General features: G+C 45.1%; 1 protein-coding gene across 4 annotated transcripts in view; it reads left to right on the forward strand.

Annotated features, from left to right (window-relative positions):
• Positions 1-22820, forward strand: part of GFRA1 (GDNF family receptor alpha 1) — a 205012-nt gene that overhangs the window by 56804 nt on the left and 125388 nt on the right. For 2 of the 4 annotated variants that reach the window (XM_057735695.1, XM_057735692.1), the window contains exon 4: positions 2732-2746. The exons of the other annotated variants lie outside the window; for them this stretch is intronic. In XM_057735695.1, the coding sequence (XP_057591678.1) occupies positions 2732-2746 (15 nt within the window). The remainder of the gene's footprint in view (positions 1-2731; positions 2747-22820) is intronic. 4 annotated transcript variants of the gene reach the window in all.

Below are 22820 nucleotides of genomic sequence, written 5' to 3' on the forward strand. Positions count from 1 at the left end.
ACCATGCCGGGCAGTTAGGATCCACAAGGGCGATCAAGACACACACTCTTGTTCTCAGGAGCTCCTAGTCTACATAAATAACTAATTATAATACGAGCTATAATTGTAATGTGCACAAGTTACTCTGGGAGCACAGAGGCGGAAAGAGTGACTTCCCTCTCTGTGGGGATAGGCTCTGAGCAACTTCACAGTGGCTGTGACATTTGAAGGCGGAGGAGGAGGGCTCCTCCAGGTGTGCAGGCTGGTCAGCGGGTGGGCGGGTGGTTCAGACTGTGCATTGCAGGCAGCAAATGCACGTGACCGTGGTATATTTAGGGAGCTGCATGCGATATTTCCCACGGTCTCCGGACAGTCAGGGCATGGGAGCTGAGTGGCATTCTACACACTGCTGTGTCAGAACGTGTGCCAGGGATGAATTACTGAGGTTAGAGAATAATGTAGAGCATATATAAATTAAGCAGAGTTAAACCTGTCCTTTAATGGCACCAATATGGCCCATTTACATCCCAACTGGCTTTCCTGAATGTGAGAGAAAGGGTGGTGATTTAGTCAACACTCTGAGAGTTGTGAGCCTGCATCTGTCTTATCTGTCCCACAGCCATTGGCCAGGGTATGCCCTGGGGAGCATGTGTATTGCATGTGAGTGACACCCCTCATGGGGGTCCCGTGCGTGCTAGTGGAATGAAAGCTGCTCTCATGGGTGTTCTCTCCTTGCAGTCTGATTAGCCCACCAGGTGCACATTTCATCTACACCATTTGTGGCCCCTTGGCTCTTTGTGACCTTGTAGGAGCTGATGTTTTAGCTGAAGACTAACAGCAAATTTAGATGTGGATGATATAATTCTCATTTAGCTTTTAAGATGCAGATAAGTTTTAAATTCGGATTATGGTTGTAAGGCATGTTCATTGTTAAAATTAAAATAATACAGAAATTCTTACATAATATTAAAAAAGTGATCGCAGATGCCATCTCCTGAAGATAAACATTTCTGTGACCATCATCACAGATCTCTCTTCATGTAGCCATACACACTCATACACGCACATAAATGGGCTCAGGATACATGTTCCATGTTACTGTCTGATTTCCTCTTTCAAAAATAACAAAAATCTTTAACCATTTTAAATAGCTGAACCATAATCCATTGTATGGAATATACTGTTTTTGATTTATTCTCTATTGACAAACAAACAGGCAACCCCTGTTGTTTGTCCATTATACACAATGCTGTAATGAACATCTTTGTAGACTTTAGGTTTTTGAAGACCTTTAGGCATTTCATTCAATGAAATTCCTAGCAGTGGTATTGTTAGGTTAAGGATGTATATCTAGCATTTCCATACATACTGTCAAACCATCTTGTGGAAGTTTTATACCTGTTTACAACCCCACGAGCGGGGCAGATACTGGCTCACATCTGGGCGGTGCTGTCTGTATTCTTGCCAGTGGTATCTTCCATCTTTAAGTTACTGGATGAGAAAGTAGGAGCAGACAAGAATACTTTTGGGGTGATTGGGAGTTGCTAGAAGCAGGGCGAGCCTGATATCAAAACGTACCTGGCATATGCAACCATGTTCACCAAAAGATATGGACAAAATATCACAATTCCTAATTGCTAAACAGTTGTTTTCAGAAACAATCCAAGTATCCATCCACATTAGGATGAAGAAATAAACTATTATAAAATCACACCATGGAATACTATCCAGCGGCGAGAATGAAGGACCTGCTACACGCTACGGCATGGCTGCCTCCCACAGTCACTGTGGAGCAAAGGAGGCAGGCAGAACAAATTCATCCTGGATTCAGTCCACTGATACAGTGTTAGAAGTCCAGCTGGCGGTTCCCCTTGGCAGGCGTTAGCGACTGCTTCTTCCTCTATGCTTTTTGCTAACGTGCGTGTTTCGCGGTGCCAGACCTAGTGCACAGCGTGCAGTGGCCTCTCAATGTTTGTTGAAAAAGAGGAATTAATATTTTTTCACCCTTTAACAGATTTTGACCTAGGATTTAATATGAAGACTTAGTGTTATTAGCTGTGAGTTATAATGTGGAGAATTCACACCAATGTTGTGCTTATTATGATTTCAATATGGAACTTTAATGTATTCATAGGCCTTCCTTTGTTTATGTTGTTGTGTACCTTTGTTGCTTTTGTTGTTGTTTATAAACCAGTCAGGCGGCTTAGGAGTGGGAAAGAAGATAGTTTTGGGAATCAGGTAGACTTAGGTTCAGTCCTGCCTTGCTTATTCCTCTGTGGCCTTGGATGAGTTACTTAACCTTCCAGAAGCTCATTTTCCCTATCTATAAAGTGAGAACAGTATTACAACTTGCTTTGTAGGGTTGTTGTGAAAATAATAATATTAATGTGAATAGTAATTGGCAACTTTTGATGTTTGCTATGTACTGGGCACCCATCTAAGCCTTTGAAACATAGGACATCATTTGTCGAATCTTTCCAGTGTAGATCTGTTTGTGGTTTAGGGAACTGTAAGCCACAGAGTTAGTCAGCATATAGCCAAGATGTAGACCCAGGCAGTTGTCTTCCAGAGCGCAAGCTCGTAACCACTGCCTCTGAGCAGAGGAAATATTGTACCAAGAGTGTTTAGCGAAGTCAGTGTGTGTTAGCTAGGACGATCATCACTGACGTTTTCAACGTTATTATTAATATTTTTTTTTCTCCTTTCTCTCTCCCTCTCTCCTCCTCTGCTTTTCCTCCCTCCCTGCTGGCAGATGTTTTCCAGCAAGGTAAGCTCGCTGCCTCCTGCCTGCTTTTCCGTTGGTTGTACTCTTTTGGGAAAGGGTATCATCTGCGTGCAGAGGGTTATGGGGCTTTACATTCTTCTGTGCACATGTCATGGGGGGTTTAGGAGGTACCATGAGGACGATGGCCTGACGTGGCCTGAAGTGCCATCAGCCTTCCTGAGCCTCCACTGTCCAGCCTCTGCTTCTTCCTCTGGACCTTGCTTGGGGTCAGAGCGGGGACTGGACAGTTGGGTCAGGGACGTTGAGGAGGAGTTCATGTCCGGGCAGCTGGCTGAGGGACAGGGCTGCTGTGGGGCTTGTGAGACTGATGGGGAGCAGGTCTCTGTGGAGGGGATGGGGTGGAGGCCCCTGTCCCTCGGAGCTCTGCATCGAGCCAGCTGATGCTTGGTCAGGGCTCCATATGCCACCTCCACCTGGGGGTTTCTTTGTCAAGCGAAAGTGCCCCTGTCCTGGAGGTGGGGGCGAGACCATGCCTGGCTGATCACTTTGTGTCCTTCAGCCCAGGACACCTCACAACCCTTCCAATTGTTTCAATGACTGAGAGGAGCCCGGCGAGGGTGTGCAGTGTCTTATGTGTTTTGCCAGCCACGTTCACGTGTTTGGGGGAGCTGGAGAGGGAAAGCATCACCTAGACTGTGTCTTCCAGTGCGTGTCTTAGTCCCCACTCAGGATAGGCAGCCACTGTGCTCTGGGAGACTCACAGGCATGGCCTTATTGAACCTGCTAGATACACATTCGGAGCAACTGCCTCTTTCCCTTTTCTGCTGCAGCCTGAAACTACGGGGAGAAAGTGGCAGGATCTGCCTGTTTATATTCAAGTTGAGAAAAACGTTTGTAGCCCATGTCGGCCACATAAAGAATCCCAGGCTAGCTTAGAATAAAAGAGACTGGTTTAAAAACACGTCCAGATATCCCATAAATAGCTTCCAAATAATCTTGCAGGTTGGGTATTTTCACAACGATTGTTTCACCCCAAACACGCAGCTTGTTATGAAGAAGGGCGGTCTGCTCTCTCGGATGGAAGCGCAGTTGTGGGTAACAATGAGGGGACTTGTGTTGTCTTTTAAGAGTCTGGAGTCATAGACCTACTTTTATAAATAATTCATAAATCCCAACAAGCCATAAGTAATAAGTTCCATTTGGCTAGAGACGAAGCAATGAGCAAAATTGAAAAGGTGCCACGACCGTGGGTGTAATGCACGTGCTGCCGTCAGGGCACTGGCTGCGGTGTGTCTTCTTCCTTGACAGATTGGGGGTTCAGTGGGACGCTCCTGGAGGCCAGTTTTTTTCCTATAAACCAGAGAGCAAGCGCCCCGCTTCCCCTCGCAACGCTGAATTGCATTTCTTCTTTGAGACATAAAATACCTGAGTTTGGAAAGCCTTACTGGAGCGTGTGTGCCGAGGCCCCTGGAGGATGGGGAGGGAAAAGGTTGGTATCAAATCTGGCTTTTCTACCCACACCCGTGAGCGTTCAGGGTTTTTGTAGTCAGTATAAAAAATGGCTTACCAGACCGCTTATGTCAGGTTTGCCTCCTTTTTAATCAGTCATGCCATTCGATTGATGGGATTTGCCTGTCAGTAACAATGATGTGCAGAGCAAAAGTTATAATCATGTGCAAATCATGGGCTGTTGAGACTTAATGGCATCTTCCAGAGACGGAAGCTGCTAGCTACCCGTTGCCCGGCGAGATGGCGGGCAGCAGGTCCCTCATAAGACATTTCCAGAATTTCAGGTGGGGAGAACTGGACTTGCTTTTGTGAATTATTTACATGGCTCTGGCCTTGCAGGACCATTTCGTACAGAGACATTCTCTAAAATGATGGCAAAGAACTCGCCAGCTGGTACCCCCTCCTTACCTTTGCTTCTGGCCATTCTTCCTGTGAAATGAATGCTCAGTAAAATGTGACAGTAAAAATGTGCCAGTGACAGTAACATCAGACCAAAACCAAGGTTTCGTGTCTTACAGACAGAATCTGAAACGTGACTGCACAGCATCTTCTGGGGTTAAACTCTTGTTCCAGAATTGTGCTGTTAATTTGAAACACAGGGGCCGTGAATTGTGCTAGAAATAAACAATAGAAAGCGATGTGGCTTCAGACGAAGCCACAGGGTTGTTTCTGTAGCCCATCTACACAGGGCCACTCTGAGTGGCTCTGGGCTGACCACGCTGTGGGCACCAGTCCCTGCTGGCTTTGGTACGCCCAGGGACTCACAGGCAGCCGGAGGGGGATGCTGCTTTGCAAATGTGTACTTCTGGTGGTCAGTGAGTGAGTGAGGTCTCTTTGCCCAGAGGAGTCCCTACATGTTTGGTCTGCTGTGCACCGGGGCAGGCAGAAGAGGGAAGCAGGCTTGCAAGTTGACAACATCAGAAGGGAAACGTCGGAGGAAACCGAAGTTATTTCCTCTGGATTGCATTATCTTTTATTTCACTACAGATCAATCTTGTTATAGCAGGTGACAGCGCGGCAGCTACTGCAGGGCCTTTCTCTGCTGCACCCGTGGTATGTGCATGTGGGAGCTACCCTGTGCCATTTTCCAGCTCATCTCGGTTCTTTCATCTGTAAATGCCACTTGCTGTGGCTGTTAGACCACAGGGCACGAGGACTGTCAAGGACCAGTGGGCCCACAGCTGGGCCTTCCGTCTGTTTGAGTTCTGGGACCAGGGGGCCACATTTTCAAGGAGCTGTAATTGACCCACATTCTCTGTTGTCCACAGAGCTCACGAGCCATTGGATGGCTCTCAGGAATTCTGAAGAGCCACAGAATGGCTCTTCACAACATCAAATGCAATTGAAAATGCTGTACGTGCACACGTGTCTAGAATCTTGAGTTTTAGAGCACTTTTATACTGATCGTTTAATAATGAAGTCAAGGCCACACACACACACACAGAGCTCATGTGAAGTTACTGAAGCACCTTTGAGTGCGCATCCACGGGCTCAACCTTGATTCTGAAATCGACCAGAAACCAGGAGGGTGGCCTGGAAATGAGAACACCACCACGCTACCTCTCAGCTGGGCGTTTGAAAGCATCAGTGGGCACCATATAAAGATTTCACCACTGAGTTAATTCTCTGCTCAGCAAACCGAAGTCCCTTGTAGACTCTGTGCCTGGAGAGGCCTAGCCTTCCTCCCTCCTCGGTTCTCACCCGGAGCTGGGATCTTGCTATTAGAGAGACTTTTCTTCCAGCTCAAGGAATGTTTGATACCTTTCAAACATAGTGCACTTGTTTATTTTGTAACCAGTAACGGTGTGCCAGACACTTTCTAGGCCTTCAGGATAAAGGAGTGACCGAGATGGCAAAGGCCCCTGTTCTCATGGAACTCAGAGTCTAGCTTGGGGAACATTCAGTGCCAAGCATGCAAATTAAAAAACAAGGTAAATTCCAAGAGAGATACAAGCAGTGAAGAAAATATCATGGATGGTGCGATAGGGGTTGGGAGGGCCACTTTAGATGGGGTGGCTAGAAGATGACAAGGAAGACCAGCTATTGGAGAATCTGGGGGACCAGCTGGGGAATTTGCAAGCGAGGGGTCTCTCTCCCTCGTGAGCAGGAACTCCCCAGTGTTCCAGAATCAGAAGGAAGTGAGAGAGAAGTTGTGTAAAATGAGCTAGGGGAGGAGGGCAGGTGTGTAGTCTATGGATCAGAGGAAGGAAGTCAGTGGTGGGTTTTAAGCAGGAGGGTCACCTGGTCTTACTTACACTTAAAATCACCATACTGGCTGCTGTGAAAATGTACCAGAACGTGTAAGAAGTTAAAACCAGGACCAAGGCTGAGCAGGCTCAGGCCGGGCTAAGAGGGGGCCCTGACCACAAGCCCTAGTGGCACACTTAGTGGGTCTCTGTGCTCCTGGGCAGTGGGAATGGACGGCCCCCTTCCCACCAGCTCCCCTCTAGTGAGCGTCACCCTTTCTGCACGTGCAGAGTCTTGTGCTGTGACTTAAGCTGGAAAATTATTCTCATCAAAGGCATCATTAAAATATTCCTCTGTGTGCTTCAGATTTTAAAAAGCCACTTTTCTCCAGTACCTACATATGTGTGTATGATCTGTATTACATATATTGATACATCATTAATGTGTATATATATCTATGCCTAGGAGACCCAAGTTTTTCTCCCAGCAGGGTTGCTGCCTTTTATTGAGGAGCGTGGGCCAGTTGCTTTGCCCTGTAGCCTCAGTTTTCCCATCTGTAAAATGAGAGAGTTGGGGAGATCTCTGATCCAACATGGCTTTCTGCCGATGCTCTGTCTTGAGCAGCTTTAAGTGGATTTGAGTTAATAGAATACAAAAATGTCCCATGCTGCAGGTTTTGAGTATTATACAGAGAACTTGGGTGAAAGCAGAGGTTCCCTAAAAGCTGAGAATTAAGATGAAAAGAAATGTGGTTTCAGAAGTGTAACCTACTCTCACAGCCATTTGGAAACATCAGTTGTTTCCCACAAGGACTAATGCTGGAATTCACACTGGATGGCATTACTTTTACTAATCCGAAGAGAACAATAAATCATAGTTTGCTTTCTGGCAGCCCAGCCCAGCCCATTAATTGTTGAGGTGGACTTGTGGTGACAGGGACCACTGCCATTTATAATGTGCTTGACTTAAGCTCTTTGGCATATTTCAAACGTATTGGTCAAACTGCTGGGGCTGGATCTTAGGTTTTCCCAACCACTTCAGAAAACCCATCTGTTATAAAGCTCTGACCCTTTAGCCATGAATTATGGTCCCCTTGGTAATGTTATACATTATGAAATATTGTTTGCTTTATGAGTGTGGGGTTTGGGTGAATAAATTAAATCTGTTGTTACCACTTCCAGGGAAAAACTCCACGTTGTCATGTGATACGAACTAGTAAATGAGAAAAATGCATGAACATTTTTATGGTGGAAAGTGGCTGTTCCCTGGTCACACTTCCTGTATGCTAATCTTTACTGTGTATATATATCTTCCCTTGTTCTGTCCAGAATCAGTAGAATATTCCAAGTCATGTAGGAAATGCATCCATCTTTCCAGCACAAACTGAACAACATTACCATTTAATTTCTTGTAGATTCACTTTGTGTGTGTGTGTGATGTGGGAAAATGATAGGCATATTTAAATAATCACATACTCGGAGATGCTTTATCACGTTCTGCGTGGGCTGTGCAGGGTGGCCTGTTCCCTGCCAGGTGGCCTCGAGTGGGCTTTTCATTGTGTCCTCAACTCTAATCCTTGGCTATGAGTTTCAGGTGAGGTTTCAGAGCCTCTCCTCCCGGTAACTTGAGTTTCAAAATTGCCAGGTCAATAAAGGGAGAAAGTTTTATTGTTGAGAAGGTTGCTAATAAGAAGAGCAGTTTTTCTTTTTTAATTTTTATTTTATTGGGATGAAGAAGATTAGGATGATGATGCTGATGCTGCCAACATTTGTGCACCTCCTATATTCCTGGCATTGGGACAGGCGCTTTACACACATTTTATCATTGACTCTGCCCCCATATTTTATGAAGTAGGTATTATAACCGATAATCCCACTTTATAGAAGAGAAAAGTGAGGCACAGAGTAGAATCCATCTAGCGATGTTTATATAACTCGTAAGTGGTAGAGACAGGATTTTTTTTTTTTTTTTTTAGTTGAAAAACCTTATGCTACAGAACAGTTTTTAGATTTTCAGAAAAATTGTGATGATAGTACAGGGAGTTCTCATATGCCCCACATCCCGTTTCCCCTGTTACTAACATCTTAACATTAGTGTGGTTCATTTGTTACCACGAATGACCCAGTATTGATCCGTTATTATCGCTGAAGTCCATAGCTTGTTCAGAGTCCCTTAGTTTTTTACCTAATGTCCTTGTTCTCTTCTGGGATCCCATCCAGGACACCATGTTACATGTAGTTGCTCTGTCTCCTTAGGCTCCTCTTGGCTGTGAGAGTTTCTAAGACTTCCCTTGTTTTTGATGACCTTGACAGTTTTGAAGCGTCCTGGTGTTTGAGTCTATATTGTAGATGCCCCTCTGTTGGAATTCAGGGGATGTTTTCCTTATGATTAGACTGAGGTTTTAGGTTTTGGAGAAGATCACAGAGGTAAAACACCATTTGCATGACATCATATCAAAGGCATTTACTGTCAACTTGATCTATGACTATTGATGTTGATCTTTTACACTTGGCTGAAGTAGCATTTGTCAAGGTTCTCCACTGCAAAGTTACTTTCCCCCTCCTTTCCATATTGTACTCTTTGGGAGGAAATCTATGCATAGCCTGATCTTAAGGAGTGGGGACGTATGCCCCACCTCACTGAGGAGAAGGTATCTACATAAGTTTTTTTTCTGCAAGGGGGCCTTGGCTCTTATCCTTCATTTATTAATTTACTCAGTCATTTATTTGGATCAACGTGGACTCATGAATATTTATTCTATAGGTTGGGTTATAATGCAGTACAAATTTTATTTGTTTTCTTGCCTTGTCCATGGAGAGCTCTTTCAGCAGGCTCCTTGTGTCCCTTTGATATATCCTTGTCAGTTATTTTTTGAGCCCTTCTGGGGTACTTTCTGATACTATTGTATAAAATGTTCCAAGTTCATCTTGTTTATTTCCCATCTCTGTCCTAGATTTAGCCATTTCCTTAAGGAGTGCTGGTTCCTTTTATTGGAGAATGTTGTTAGAAACCAACATCTGGGTGCCAGGTGTGACTGTTGTTATTGGGGTGTCATTTCTTTTAGGCCCTCTCCGCTGACAGAGCAGAGAAAAATATATGTGTGTATACTAACCCATGTATATCTGTGTATCTATTTCTACATATAAGCAGTTGTATCTGTATTAAGTGAAGTGTGAGTTCTTACTGGTGTCTCTAACTCTAATCCATTACCACATGGATCGTTTTAGCCTTCACCCCCTTGCTTATCTGTAGATTCCTGCTGCCAGGGTATGACACCTGAGCCAGGATTTTGAACACAGGTAGTCTGACTTCAGGTTTTGCAATACACTGTCTTGATTCCCATTGAAGGCCTTTTTTCTGCTCCTGGTGAAACATAGTCACAGATCCGTGACCCTTCACTAGGCCCATCAGAACCACCCAAGTGCAGAGGAGTGAGTTTATTAGGTACCTATCTTAGTTCTGGCTGCTAGAACAAAATACCATAAACCTGGGTGTGGGATGGGGTGTCAAACAACAAACATTTATTTCTCATGGTTCTGGACCCTTTAAGTCTTTTTTTTTTTTTTTTTTATTTATTTATTTTTGGCTGCATGCAGTGGTTTCTCTTGTTGTAGAGCACGGGCTGTAGGCGTGCAGGCTTCAGTAGTTGCTGCACACAGGCTCAGTAGTTGTGGCTTGCAGGCTCTAGAGCTCGGGCTCAGTAGTTGTAGCTCACCGGCTTAGTTGCCCTGCAGCATGTGGGATCTTCCCAGACCAGGGCTTGAACCCGTGCCTCCGGCATTGGCAGGCAGATTCTTAACCATTGTGCCACCAGGGAAGCCCTGGACCCTTTAAGTCTTAAGATCAAGGTGCTGGGAGATTCTGTGTCTGCTAAGGGCTGATTTCCTGGTCCATAGAAAACCATCTTTTCTCTGTGTCCTCATGAGGCAGAAGAGGGAAGGATCTCTCTGGGATCTCTTTTATAAGGGTACTAATCTCACATGAGGGCTCTACCCTCATGATATAATCATCTCCCAAAGGTCCCCGCCTCCTGATAGCATCATGTTGGGGGATAGGATTTTCAACATTTGAATTTTGGGAGGATACAACATTCAGTCCATCACAGTGCTCCCCTGCCTCCACACCGGACCCAGGCTTTCTCTTGGGACTTCTCAGCCAGTTCTCGCTCCACAAGCTCCTAAGTGGGTTTGCCTGATCTCTAGCAGATTGCATAGTGCCTTGTTTCTGAACAAAGGCATTTGTGCTTTCTCCATAGCCTGGGCAGGCCAGGGATAAAACAACTGGTCTATTTATAATATCCCAGCTGTTGAGTTCTTAAAGTTCCCTGCACCTTCCTTAGATTGATCGCTGCTCATTGGGGTCCAAGATAGACCATCTTTTAAGTCACTGAGTTTGTCCTGGGGACAGATTATGAGTCTGTGAGTGCGTCCAGCTTAGGCAGGTGGGAGCATGAGACGTTGAGCATGTTTTTCTGTTTGGGCTGGCACCCACCTGCCAATTTTCCCCAGCTTCCTCTCTCTGACGCCCCTTCCCAGATGCCCAGGCTGGTACACTGTCCCCTCCAGGCAGAGAGGATGTTCTGACTTGGAGGCCTGCCTGTGACAGCTGCATTCATCAACCCTTTGATGGGGGCACCTGTGGGGACAGGTGATGCCCATTTGCCCATGCCCTATGCTGCCTCTGGTACACTTGCTTCCCTCCAGCTCAGGGCATGGGGGCTCAAACCCCATCATGTCAGGGAGCCTCATTTCCATTGTCTTTGGAGCTTGGCTTGCTGGAAGCCACAGGACATTACAAACAACCCTAATTGATTCATTCAATTTTTTTTTTTTAATCTTTGCTGAAGCAATCTTTTGGGAAGCATTTTGCCAGTTGATAGAAATGTGTTCTTTATGCTGGACAGCAGGTGTGGTGAAATGTTCCCACAATGATGGCTGGATGTGGACGCTCATTGACGTGCTGCTTTCTTCTAGGAGACACTAGGCCAGGCCTCCGCAAGTCATACCCAGCTTAATTTCTGGCACCCCTCCCCCATCTCATCCTGTTTCTCCCCAGAAAGCTCTACCTGATTGACCCTGAGTCTTAAAAATGCTCGTCTACATCTCTGTGCTTCAGCCAATTGATTGCTTTATTTGGAATGCTTTCTCCTCTTTTCAGCAACCCTGTCCTGTTCTCCACTCTGGCCTCAGAAGAGTCCCCAGGTTCTGCCATCACAGCGGGTGGCCCAGGGGTGGATGTCGTGGGTCCTTAGCCTGGGGCTGATGTGTGTGTGGGAAGCAGACTCTCATTTCCACGTTGTCCTCTCATGCCTTGTTAGGACAATATTTACAATCACTGTGATGACAATTTATCTTGAAATGGTTGAGACTTCAGCTCCCCTCCCAGTTCCCTCCTAGGTATCCCCTTGCCCCTGCTCCTGCTCACTCCGTACAGCTCAGCCCAAGTCATCTCTGCTGGGTTATCCTGACAGACGCCCACCCCAACAGGTGGGGAATTCTGCCTTCCCCTCTGGAGTTTCCCATCACCTCCTCCAGCCTCTGTCAGTACTTCCTTTACGTTGTTGTAATGATCTGTTTGAGCAAGTCTTCCCACCCCGGATCAAGCTCCTGGATGGAAAGAATTGTCTTTTAATTTGAATCCCTAGCATCAGGTGCAGTGCTTAGCACATAGTAGGTGCTATAGATGTTTGATGAATGACAGTGGGGCAAAACGACAAGGGTCTGAGGAACTGCCATTTTGTGTGTGGCTGGGGTGTGTGTGCAGCTGGGGTGTGTGTGCAGCTGGGGTGTGTGTGCGCGGCTGGGGGGTGTGTGCGCGGCTGGGGTGTGTGTGCGGCTGGGGTGTGTGTGCGCGGCTGGGGTGTGTGTGCAGCTGGGGTGTGTGTGTGCAGCTGGGGTGTGTGTGCGTGGCGGGGGTGTGTGTGCGGCTGGGGGGTGTGTGCGCGGCTGGGGTGTGTGCGCGGCTGGGGTGTGTGCGCGGTTGGGGTGTGTGTGCGCGGCTGGGGTGTGTGTGCGCGGCTGGGGTGTGTGCGCGGCTGGGGGGGGTGTGCGTGGCTGGTGTGTGTGTGCGTGGCTGGGGTGTGTGTGCCTGCGCACGTGCGTGCACATGTACACATGTGGGTGTGTGAGCACGCACACACACTTCTTTTACGTTTGACAGTTTTGGTTCTTTAATAAAGTTGAGACAGGGTGCTGGCAGTGTAGCAGTTGGTCATGTTGACAGCCAAGCCAAATCATTTCCTATCCATGAGTCCAAAAGTCTTTTTCCATTCTGTTCCTTCACCACTATTTTTTTTTTTTTGAGGGGACAGTATTTGGACATAGAAAGAATCAGCAAATATTTATCTGCGACGGTCTGTGCGGGTATGATCAGGAACATGGGGTATTTAGCAGACACTGTTCCTACCTTCTAAGAGCTGACGATTTCACTGGAAACTCAAAGCCAGTCAGTCTGTGGGCCACTGGGCTCTCTGTCCTTTCCCAGCGCTGGAGGAAGTCATAGAGGACAGGGGTTCCTGGGAAAGGGGCGGCAGAACTGCTGAAAGAATGGGGCTGGAAATGGTTTTGAAGGAGGTAGAAGGCCTGAGTGGGCAGGACCAGGGCAGGCTTGTGGGTGGGTGGGTTGGAGGAAGGACTGTCTGAATGGAGGTGGAGACAAAGACAAGCATGGTGTTGTGTCTGTGGGATGTCTAGAGGGCCGTGAACCCGCCAGGCTCTAGGTTGGGATTGGATGGGACCAGTTAGGGAACCTCCACAGCCTGTCAACGGCCAGAAACCTCTGTTTTCTCGTGCCCCCAACACTCCCAGTGTGGTTGAAAAGATTTTGTCTAGTGAGTAGTATTGGTTATTGAGGTATCCCATTTTTTATTATTCTTTGTATTACTCCTCTTGCTATTTAAGGATGACCAATCAGTGTTGCTGATCTTTACAGTGAATTAGTTATGCCCGAGTTGATGGAATTCCAATCCATAAAAAAAAAAAAAAAAAAAAGCTTGATATTTTAGATAGCTTGAATAATGGTTTTCTTGGTTATTTTAAAATCTAGGCAGCAAAATTTGGACTTGTTCTAGGAAGCACAAGAAAGCCATTGTAGCTTTTTGAGCAGAGAAATAGCATGCACTGTGCACACGATAAAAGTGCTGTGTGTTGGGTGGCAGAGGATAAAGATGGCCTCTGCTTACTTACGTACAATGTGCCAGGCACAAACTTTAACTCCCTTCTTCTCCAGAATAACGCTGTGAGCTTCCCTCCTCATTTATCCTCGTTTTTATCCCCATTTTTCAGATGCTGAAATAGATTCAGAAAGCTTACGTAGTTTTACTTTGCAGAGGGTCTCTCATCTAGTAAAGGATAGAGCCTGAATTCAGGCCCAGGCAATTGGACTTAGTCTGAATTCTTACGACTGTATCACAAAGTCGTCTTGGAGGGACCAGATTACTGGTTAATGTAGGTGGTAACTACATGGATGTTCACTGCAGATTATTTCAACTTTGCTGTATGTTTGAAGACTTCATAATAAAATATGGAGAAAACAAAGAAAACCCAGTTGGGTTCTTTAGATCAACAGAGGTCACATGGCCTCAGTAGTCATGGATACGCGGCCAGTGAGAAGTTGGGCTTCCCCAGAGGAGAGGGCAGGGCCTGGGGTCCGGCTGTGGGGCTCTAGGTGAGATGGAGGACCCAGGTGAGAGAGGGGTGGAGAGTAGGCTGAGTGCTCAGCTAGTTTCCTGGGGCTGCTGTAATGAATAACCAAAAACTTGGTGGCTTAAAACAACAGAAACTTATTCTTTCACAGTGTTGGAGGCCCAGGGTCTGAAATCAAGGTGTTGGCAGGGCTGTGCTGTCTCCGAAGGCTCTAGGGGAGGGTCCTTCCTTGCCTCTTGCAGCTTGCAGAGGCTCCCAGCAGTCCTTGGCATTCCTCGGCTTCATCATCGCATGGTCTTTTCCTCTGTGTGCCCTCCCTTCATCTTATAAGGATACCAGTCACTGGCTTTAGGGCTCACCCTAATCCGATATGACCTCATCTTAACTTAATGACATCTGCAAAGACCTTATTTCCAAACCAGGTCACGTGCTGAGATTCAGGGTGGGCATGAATTTCGGGGCTGGGGACACCATCCAACCATGACAGGTGACTGAACAATCTGGGCGGTCCAAAATGAGGAGGAGGAATTATGGAAGGACTGGGACAGAAAAAAGAGTAAAAGGCTGGAAGATAGGGAGGACACCCAGAGCAGAGTGGAGAAGGAAATCGAATTAAATTTGGCAGAAGGAAGAAACAAGTGCTAGGGAGAGGAAAACACCGCAAGCAGGTTTTCGAGGAAAGGGCTGTACCTCAACCATAGGCCTCTCTATCCATTTATCTGCTGAATATCTTAAAGAATTAAAATGTAAATCTCGGAAATTAAATCCATGGGCACAGTGTAAACAGAGAGGGCTTTTGCAGAACAGACAAAGCTGTTCTTTTGCCTTGTGAAACAGCCGTGGTAGCAAACCACGTCTGTATGCACAGAATTTATTTGAGATGGATTAAGGCTCGTGATGAGCGAATCTCTGAATGATTGGAGGTGCAGTTCTCATAAGCCCGCAAAAGTTCAGCTCCTTATCTGAGGCTTATCCAAACCTGACGAAACCTTTTAGACCAGCATGGAGGTTAGGGACTTCCAGCAGCTGAAAGTTAATATCCTGCATCAGGAAACCACCTGCATCGCGAGGGGAGGCAGGGAGAGAGGCCTGTAAATTAATGTGCTCTCGGAAGGGAGGTCGGCTGTGGTTTGGGGCTTCCCGAGCTTGGACCACCCAGTCTCTTTGGTGGGGGGATTACAAATTCAGTCCTTTGAGCCCTGTGGGGGAGGGAGGTAATGCATCCTAGTTCCTGAGATCTTTTATCACCTTCGGTTCTCACGCCAGCTCAGTCACCTCCTGAGGCCTCCATTTGGACTCTTGGACCACAGAACATTCTTCCTGCAGCAGGCTACTCTTAGACCATCACCTCCTCAAAGACGCCTTCCTGGCCATCTTTGCTGAAGATTAACCCCCAGCCACGCTCCCCCGTTGCCTCATTTATCTCCTTACAGCCCTTATACAACATGGGTAATGGGTTGAGTATTGTGCCCCTGAAATTCATGACCCCTGGGACCTCAGGATGTGACCTCGTTGGGAAATAATGTTAGTGAAGGATCTTGAGATGAAATCTTCCTGGATTTAGAGTGGGCCCTATATTCTATGACTGGTTGTCCTTTTAAGAAGAAGAGAGGACCCAGGGAGATACAGAGAGAAGGTCACCTGAAGATGGAGTGACGCTGCCACCAGCCAAGGAACACCTGGAGCCACCAGAACCTGGAAAAAGCAAAGAAGGATTCTTTCCTAGAAACTTTAGAGGGAACATGGCCCTACTGACACCTTAATTTTAACCTTCTGGCCTCCAAAACTGTGAGAAAATATATTTCTGTTATTTTAAGCCACTAAATTCGTGGTGATTTGTTGCAGCAGTCCTAAGAAACTAATACAGCACTCAGTACTGTCTGAAATTATGTGTTTTGTTTGTTTGTTTGTTTGTTGTTCGCCTGTAACTCCAGCTGGAATATAAACTACTCGGGTACCAGGACCTCCCTGTGTTATTCATCCCTACGCCCGCGTCTAGAACAGTGCAGGGCACAGCGTAAGTGCTCAATAAGTATTTGTCAAATTAATGAACCCTGTGAGGTAATCAGTATTGTCTTGCTCTCTGGGTGATAAAACTATCACCCAGAGAGGTTTATTAATTCACCCAAAGTCACGCATTTGGAAGAGTCAGGATTCAAACCCAGGCCTTCTGGTCCTCAAGTTCAGGTTTATTCTACTGCATCACAACAGCTTTAATGAAAAAAAAATTATCCTTAGTATCTTTACAAGTTACTTTGAAAGGCATCCCACCAAAATAGTATAGTTTTATACTATTTATACCAAGTCAGAGCTGGAATTTTCCCCAAGAGGTTTGGGGTCTTAGCCTGCCCTGGAGGAGAAGGAAGTCCTCGCAGGCACAGAGACGTGCAGCCTGCATGCACACACCAGCAGAGCCAAGACCGGACTGTCCTGTGGCCCAACCTTCCATGAGGGAACTAGACACTGATGACACCTCGGCCAGGTGGGTGTGTGTTTGTAGACAGACTGGGAGGGGCACAATGCTCAGGTGGATTGTAACTCTGATGGTCACTCCTCCTCCCCTCTCCCCTCAAAACGAAAGAAGAAAACTGGGATTTGATTTTTTTTTTTCTCCTGTTCACTCAAGCACATCTGTATCATCCATTAGATTTTTTCTGGGGTCTGCTGTTTGTCTTGGGATTGATCATCTCGTGGACTTGATTCCTGATGAATCCCTTGAGACCTGCCCTGAACTCTCACCTCTAGTTCTCAACTTCAACAAGCTCACATCAGTCATCCTTTTCAGTTCCTGTGGAACTGCTTGTACCTGCTTCTTTACTAGACCACCCTAGTGCCGTGCACCTGCTTTCTTCTCTCTCTCTCTCATGCACACACAGACACACACATGATTTTAACTTTTTTTTTTTTTGGTAAAAATGTACATACTTTCACTTTTGTATTAAAGGAAATATGCTTTGATGCGCCAGCAGAACTGCTCTCATTTCTGTGTATCATTGGGCTTATGTGGCTTCATATTTAGTACCTATGAAGAAATGTACACTTTTTAACCAAAGGGAGTTACATTGTATAGGACTTTCGTGTAAAGCTTGTCTTCCCCCTTACTCCAACTTTTCATCTCTATTTTTTGTAAATAAATAAAGCTTTGTTAGGAAAAAAATAGAGTATAGGTTTTCTAATATCCTTTCCTAGTGCATATGCTGGTTATATGAGGATGACTCTGGATTTTGGAAATAAGTTCGAGGTCATTCAAAGTTTATTCTGTTAAATGAAGTGAGCAAATCATCAGGTGTGGTTTTGCCAGTCTGGGTCTGAAATAGGATGTCGTGTTAGGGTTAGCAGAATGATTTGTCTGTCTGCCCCCACTAGACTACAGGCTTCCTGTTGGTGGGACCCATCTTAGTCATCATTTTATCTCCAGGCCTGATACACAGTCAGTATTTAATGGAGGTTTGAATGAATGGATGGGTGGATGGATGACTAACAGCCTTAGAGTGAACCTTATTCTGAAAAATAACTTTCTATAGCACTTAGAAAAATGATTATACACGTGGCCACTCTGAAGGTACATAGCATTCTGTTCTGTGGAAGGAGGCCCCTGGCTGTATGGTCATGGCTTATGTGTTTGAGTGGATCAACAGTATATTAAATTCTTGCCTTATGTTTTCTTATGGCCACCAAAGTGTGATTGCTCTAAAATCTAGAAAAAGTATAGATATGAAGTAGAAAATTCATGTCATAGTAGACTGGCATTGAGGAGACTTGGGGACTTTTTGGGGACACCATACCTAACTACTGTGTGACATCAGGAAAATTAGTTGTGATGCTTGAATCTTCTCATCTATAAGATGAGGGGATTAGACATCATCTTGAAGACTCATCCTGTATAGTCTATTATTCTGTGAAATGATGACTTCCAACCACTTCTGCTTTGATGCTCTGTACTGTTTACCTTGCTCCCTGCCACCACTTGAATATTTCCTTCTTAACTAGCTTTTAGGCCTCTCCTCAATATGGCATCTCCAGGGCATGGTGAACTGAGGAGGGCATGCGTATTTAATTTCACTCTGGACTAAGTGTTAGTTCCCCTGAGACGGCTGTGATTTTTGGAACAACTCAGGACTGTGTCATTTCTGTGAACTTGCTTCTTGTTTGAAACAGGGAGAGGCAGGTTTCGGAAAAATCAATCAGAATTCTGGGGAGATGTAGAAGCCTTACTCAAAAGATTTCTAAGCTAAGTGTGCTGATCCTTGCCTTTGTTTGTGTCTGGTGGGGATTCCCAGTGGGGAGCGGCTCAGCTGGCAGCACCGCTCTCCTTCAGAAACTAATGCCTGTCTCTGTGTCTCTACTTCCCCCATTCTCTTAGACTTTAAAGATAGTGTGGTAGACAGAATAACGGCACACTGAAGATCCATGCCTCCAAATCCTCGAAACGTGCGAAAATGTCATGTTGCATAGAAAAAAGGACTTTGCACACTTTTGCTTAGGGTATCCATCTATGCTGGGGTGGGGGTGCTAAAACATCATCGATATGGCTTCTTAAAAAGAGTATGAGAAGTATATGGAAAAAGTTGTTTGATAAGTAGTTTGGGATAAGAAGTAGAACCCTAAAGGAACCTTCTTCCTTGGTGAGGCTTCGGTTGCACTGAATAGAGTTTGCACGTTTGGGTCTGAGCTGAATTGCTGGGAACTAGGTAGGGTTAGGATCCGAGTGCCCCACTGATGGTCCCTGTTATCCTCCCCTCACACAGCACTTCGTCTGCCTTCTACAAGAATGCTGAGCAACTATTTAAAGGCTATCAGTTTGAAGGGCACAAAATTAGCAGTCTGCCGGGCATGCCATGAGTCTCAGTCTGACCATGAAAGTATAACAAAAAAGCTAGAACTAAATCAGTAGGTCAATTTAAAGTAGAGAAAAAGTTCTCCTACTAGGTAATAAGGAAGACTCAGTGGGGGGGGTGTTTTCTAAACTTGGCCATGAAGGACATGAAAATATTATTTTGGTGCAGGGGTGGCCTGCTAGCTGGCTGCCTATTTTTGTAGATCAAGTTATATTGGAACCCAGCCGCGCCCTTTCATGTAAATGTTGTTTACGGCTGCTTTTGCACCATAGTGGCAGTTGAATGGTTTCCACAAAGACTATATGGTCTGCACACTTAAAACATTTATTACCTGTCCGTTTACAGAGTTTGCGGACCCCTGCTCTCCCTTGCCTCCACAGCAGGTATTTGATCAGCAGACATAATGAATCAGAAGTTTCAGAGATGGTTCTCAGTCTGTTGAGGGAATTAAGGTGAAGGTATTGATAGAGTGATGAAATGAGCTTACCCGTCTCTCAGAAGGGCTCCTAAATGTTGAAATATCTTCTTTATTCAGTCATGTAGCAAAAAATTATTGATGCTCTGCTATGTGTGAATCAGTACGCTAAGGGTTGGTCATAAAAAAAAAAAGTTTCCCAGTGGTTTTTTTTCTGTTCTAATTGTTGAGCATTGGTAATCCATGGATATAGGGTAACTATGTCAACCAGAATATTTAATTATTCAGGAAACTGGTCCTTGATCCAGCTAAATATTATGTACTTACTTAGATATCGACAAGAGCTATACTAGAAACTTTAATTAACCTTTCAAACTCCCTTTCGGTTTCTTCGGGATAAATTAGAGAACATGGAGTGTCGACTGAGTTCCTCTGAAGTGAGGGGTAGTTTAAAGTTGACCTAGAAAGGTGAGCTGGGTCAGGAATGATTCATTGGAGATGGCTTTGTTTTCTTGACTTTCTGGTGGGAAAGAATTCACGTGGTTATTTTTAGGTTTTCTATTCTCATTTATCAATCAGCTTTGGCAACGTCGATTTACCTAACAGACCCAATTTGTAAGTAGTAAAATAAATTCACAGGATTATTTAGGAACTACTTTCTGCATATACAGCAGGTTGAGAGACAGCAAATGACTAGTAACTCATACACCATCCTAAGGCTTCTCATTTAAGAGTTTATAATGAGTTTCCTTTTTACAGATTGACTCTGGTTGGCTTTGGGACAGGGCTGGCAGAGGTAAATGGAGGGAGGAAAGGAGGGCTACCAGGAAGCAGATTCAAATGCAAGAGGACCCCTACTAGGCTTGGCTTAGAGGCTGTCTTCGCCCCTCTGCCTCTCTTCTCAGGTAGCAGAGCACAGAATTTTCCCAACAAAGGCAGGATATGTGTCTCTTAGGAGACCAGTCCTTCTCTGCTGGCTACATCAGGACATACAAAACAGATGTAATTGATGGTGAGGGATGGGTGACATTTTTATGAACTTGGGACTTAATGAAGCCCTTTATCTTTTATCCCCAACATGTAGTTTTTTTTTTTTTTTTTCACCTCATCTCCCCAAAGTGTATTTGGTTTTAATTTCCTTTGAATGGTAAAGAATACGTTAATAGATTTTTAAGAATCAACTCAAAAAACCCCAAAGTCTTAAAAATCCTTTCTGTTTCGTGCCCCTCCCCAAACTTTAATAGCCCCTGGAGTGGGTGTGGAGGTAGCAGGAGTCTTTTGTACTTTCTAAACCTGCTGTTTGCACAAGTGGCTGTTATGACTGCAGCAACATAATTGCTCTTAAAATGCCTTGATAATAAAAAAAAAATCTATTTTTATTTCGTAATCTTGATGCTCCTTGGCTTCCATTTTTCCAGGCCACTTTAGTAACTTCTGAAAATTAGCCTGACGAATATGGTTTCCCAGCTTGATCAAGAACAGTTCTTTGTCCTGGGGGTTGGCTGTGTGTGTGGAGGGGAGCTGGGGAGAAATGGAGGGAGTGGAGTATAAAAAGGGTGTAGGATTTGATTCCTAGATGACAGCTGTTTCTGCCTTCACTTGACCACTTAAAACATAAAGATAGAAAGTGTACTTTCTAACATTCCCCTGGGACTGCCACTGTTTCTCCAGGCTTGGTCAAGAATGAAAGGAAGCATCTCTTATTCCTTGACTGTTCTTGGTGCCCATAGCTGGTTGCTAGGACAGGCAGTTTGGATCTTCAGCACTGTGAAGGGCCCAGCCACATTCATATGGAGTTTTCTGTGTTTTTATAAGCCATGCTTCTAAGAGGATGGGCTCAAGCTGAGGCTGGGTGGACAAGAACTGGTCAGCTTTGGGAGAGAGGGTTCCCCCTGGGGTGAAGGTACACTAGGCAGCTTCTTCTGAGTCTCACATTCTGCAGTTTGACTCTTTGTGGATTCAGCCTCCAAACAAAGCCAGCTCTGTATTTGCCTTGGACAATTCACTTACGCTTCACTAGACCATTGTGTTGATCTGACTTGATGCCCTGGAAGTAGGGACTCCTAGCGGGGACCATCCTAGAGGGGCTTTCAGGGGCTGGTGGTGGTTCTGAGGGCAGGTACTTGAATGGTGGTTCCTGGGCAGAGCTGCCCCTAAAATCTGGGGCCCTGGGCCGGGGTGCAAGCAGAGGCCTACGTCAGTTCCTTTTCTAGATGACAGGCCTCAAGGCACCCAACCTGCAAAGCCCAACTCCCAGTCTCTGGTAGGAATGAGGATTTATTTGTTTGCATTAAGATAGATATTCCAGCCCATGGGGACAAGGAATGGGGGGTGCTATTCAAAACAAGGTCATTTTATATCAGTGCAGGCAAAAAGCCCCAAACCAGTAAGAAATGAAATTTGTCCTTAACTCATGGTGAGAAACAGAAGAAAGGATTCATTTGAACTCTGCACTGTTAACCAGACAACTCCTAACCTCCTGTTGACTGCAGACTAACTTGGATTTGTTCACATTGTCCTGATCACTGAAATACCACACCTTTATTTTTCTTTTAAATGCTTTAGTTCACTTTAAAATGTTTTTAGGAACAGTCCCCCCTCCCCCTCCATATTGATACAGGATCAGTTCCAGGACCTTTCTTGGGATACCAAAATTTAAGGATGCTCAAGCCCCTTATATAAAATGACTTAGTATTTGCATATAACCTAGGCACACCCTTCCATATACTTTAAATTATCTCTAGGTTATTTATAATACCTAATACAATGTAAGTGGTTGTAAATACAACGTAAATGCTATGTTTTACTTATTGGAACTTTTCTGGAATTTTTTTTTCTGAACTCTTTTGATCCATGGTTGGTTGAATCCACAACGTGGAACCTGTGGATGCAGAGGACCAACTATATTTGGAGGAGACAGTCTAGTAAAAACCTTGTCATGTTTCCCTGGCAATATGTGAGTTGTCCCTTCTTGTAGGGTGAAAGGTATAATTATAATTAAGTCAGGCTGTAGGATGCGGTATGGTTTAGAATGTCAGTTTTCCACGATGTGGCTGTTGAAAAGTTTATCGCCTGGTGCCAAAAAAAGTCATTCTGATTTCATTTTTGAAAGTTGAATTTAAGACTCAGAATATACTTTTCTTTATAATTATGCTTCTTATTTGGCAACATATGGTGAAAATTTATATGGCCTATCAATGCAAAAGAACAGAGCTGAGGCTCTAGGCTTTTATGGTGATTACATCTACCTGTATGGGGGCTTTATGTGCTTACAATTTGAATCATTTATAGATGCACACTCAACAGAGTTCTAGCATAACTAGTACTGTGGGGGTTTTTTGCTGACTAAATGATAGGCAAAGCAATTTTCAACAAATGTCTCCCAGTAGGCTGTCATCATAGAAGCCTTGTAATATTGTTTTTTAACCTTAGCACTGGCAGCTATCCAGAAATTACTGCATTGATACCAAACTGCCTTGCACCAGGCAGTTGCCCTTTTCTCCATGGGAATCCAGTGAACTCTC

This window comes from Hippopotamus amphibius, chromosome 5 (genome assembly GCF_030028045.1).
Source record: "Hippopotamus amphibius kiboko isolate mHipAmp2 chromosome 5, mHipAmp2.hap2, whole genome shotgun sequence".
NCBI classification, from domain to species: domain Eukaryota; kingdom Metazoa; phylum Chordata; class Mammalia; order Artiodactyla; family Hippopotamidae; genus Hippopotamus; species Hippopotamus amphibius.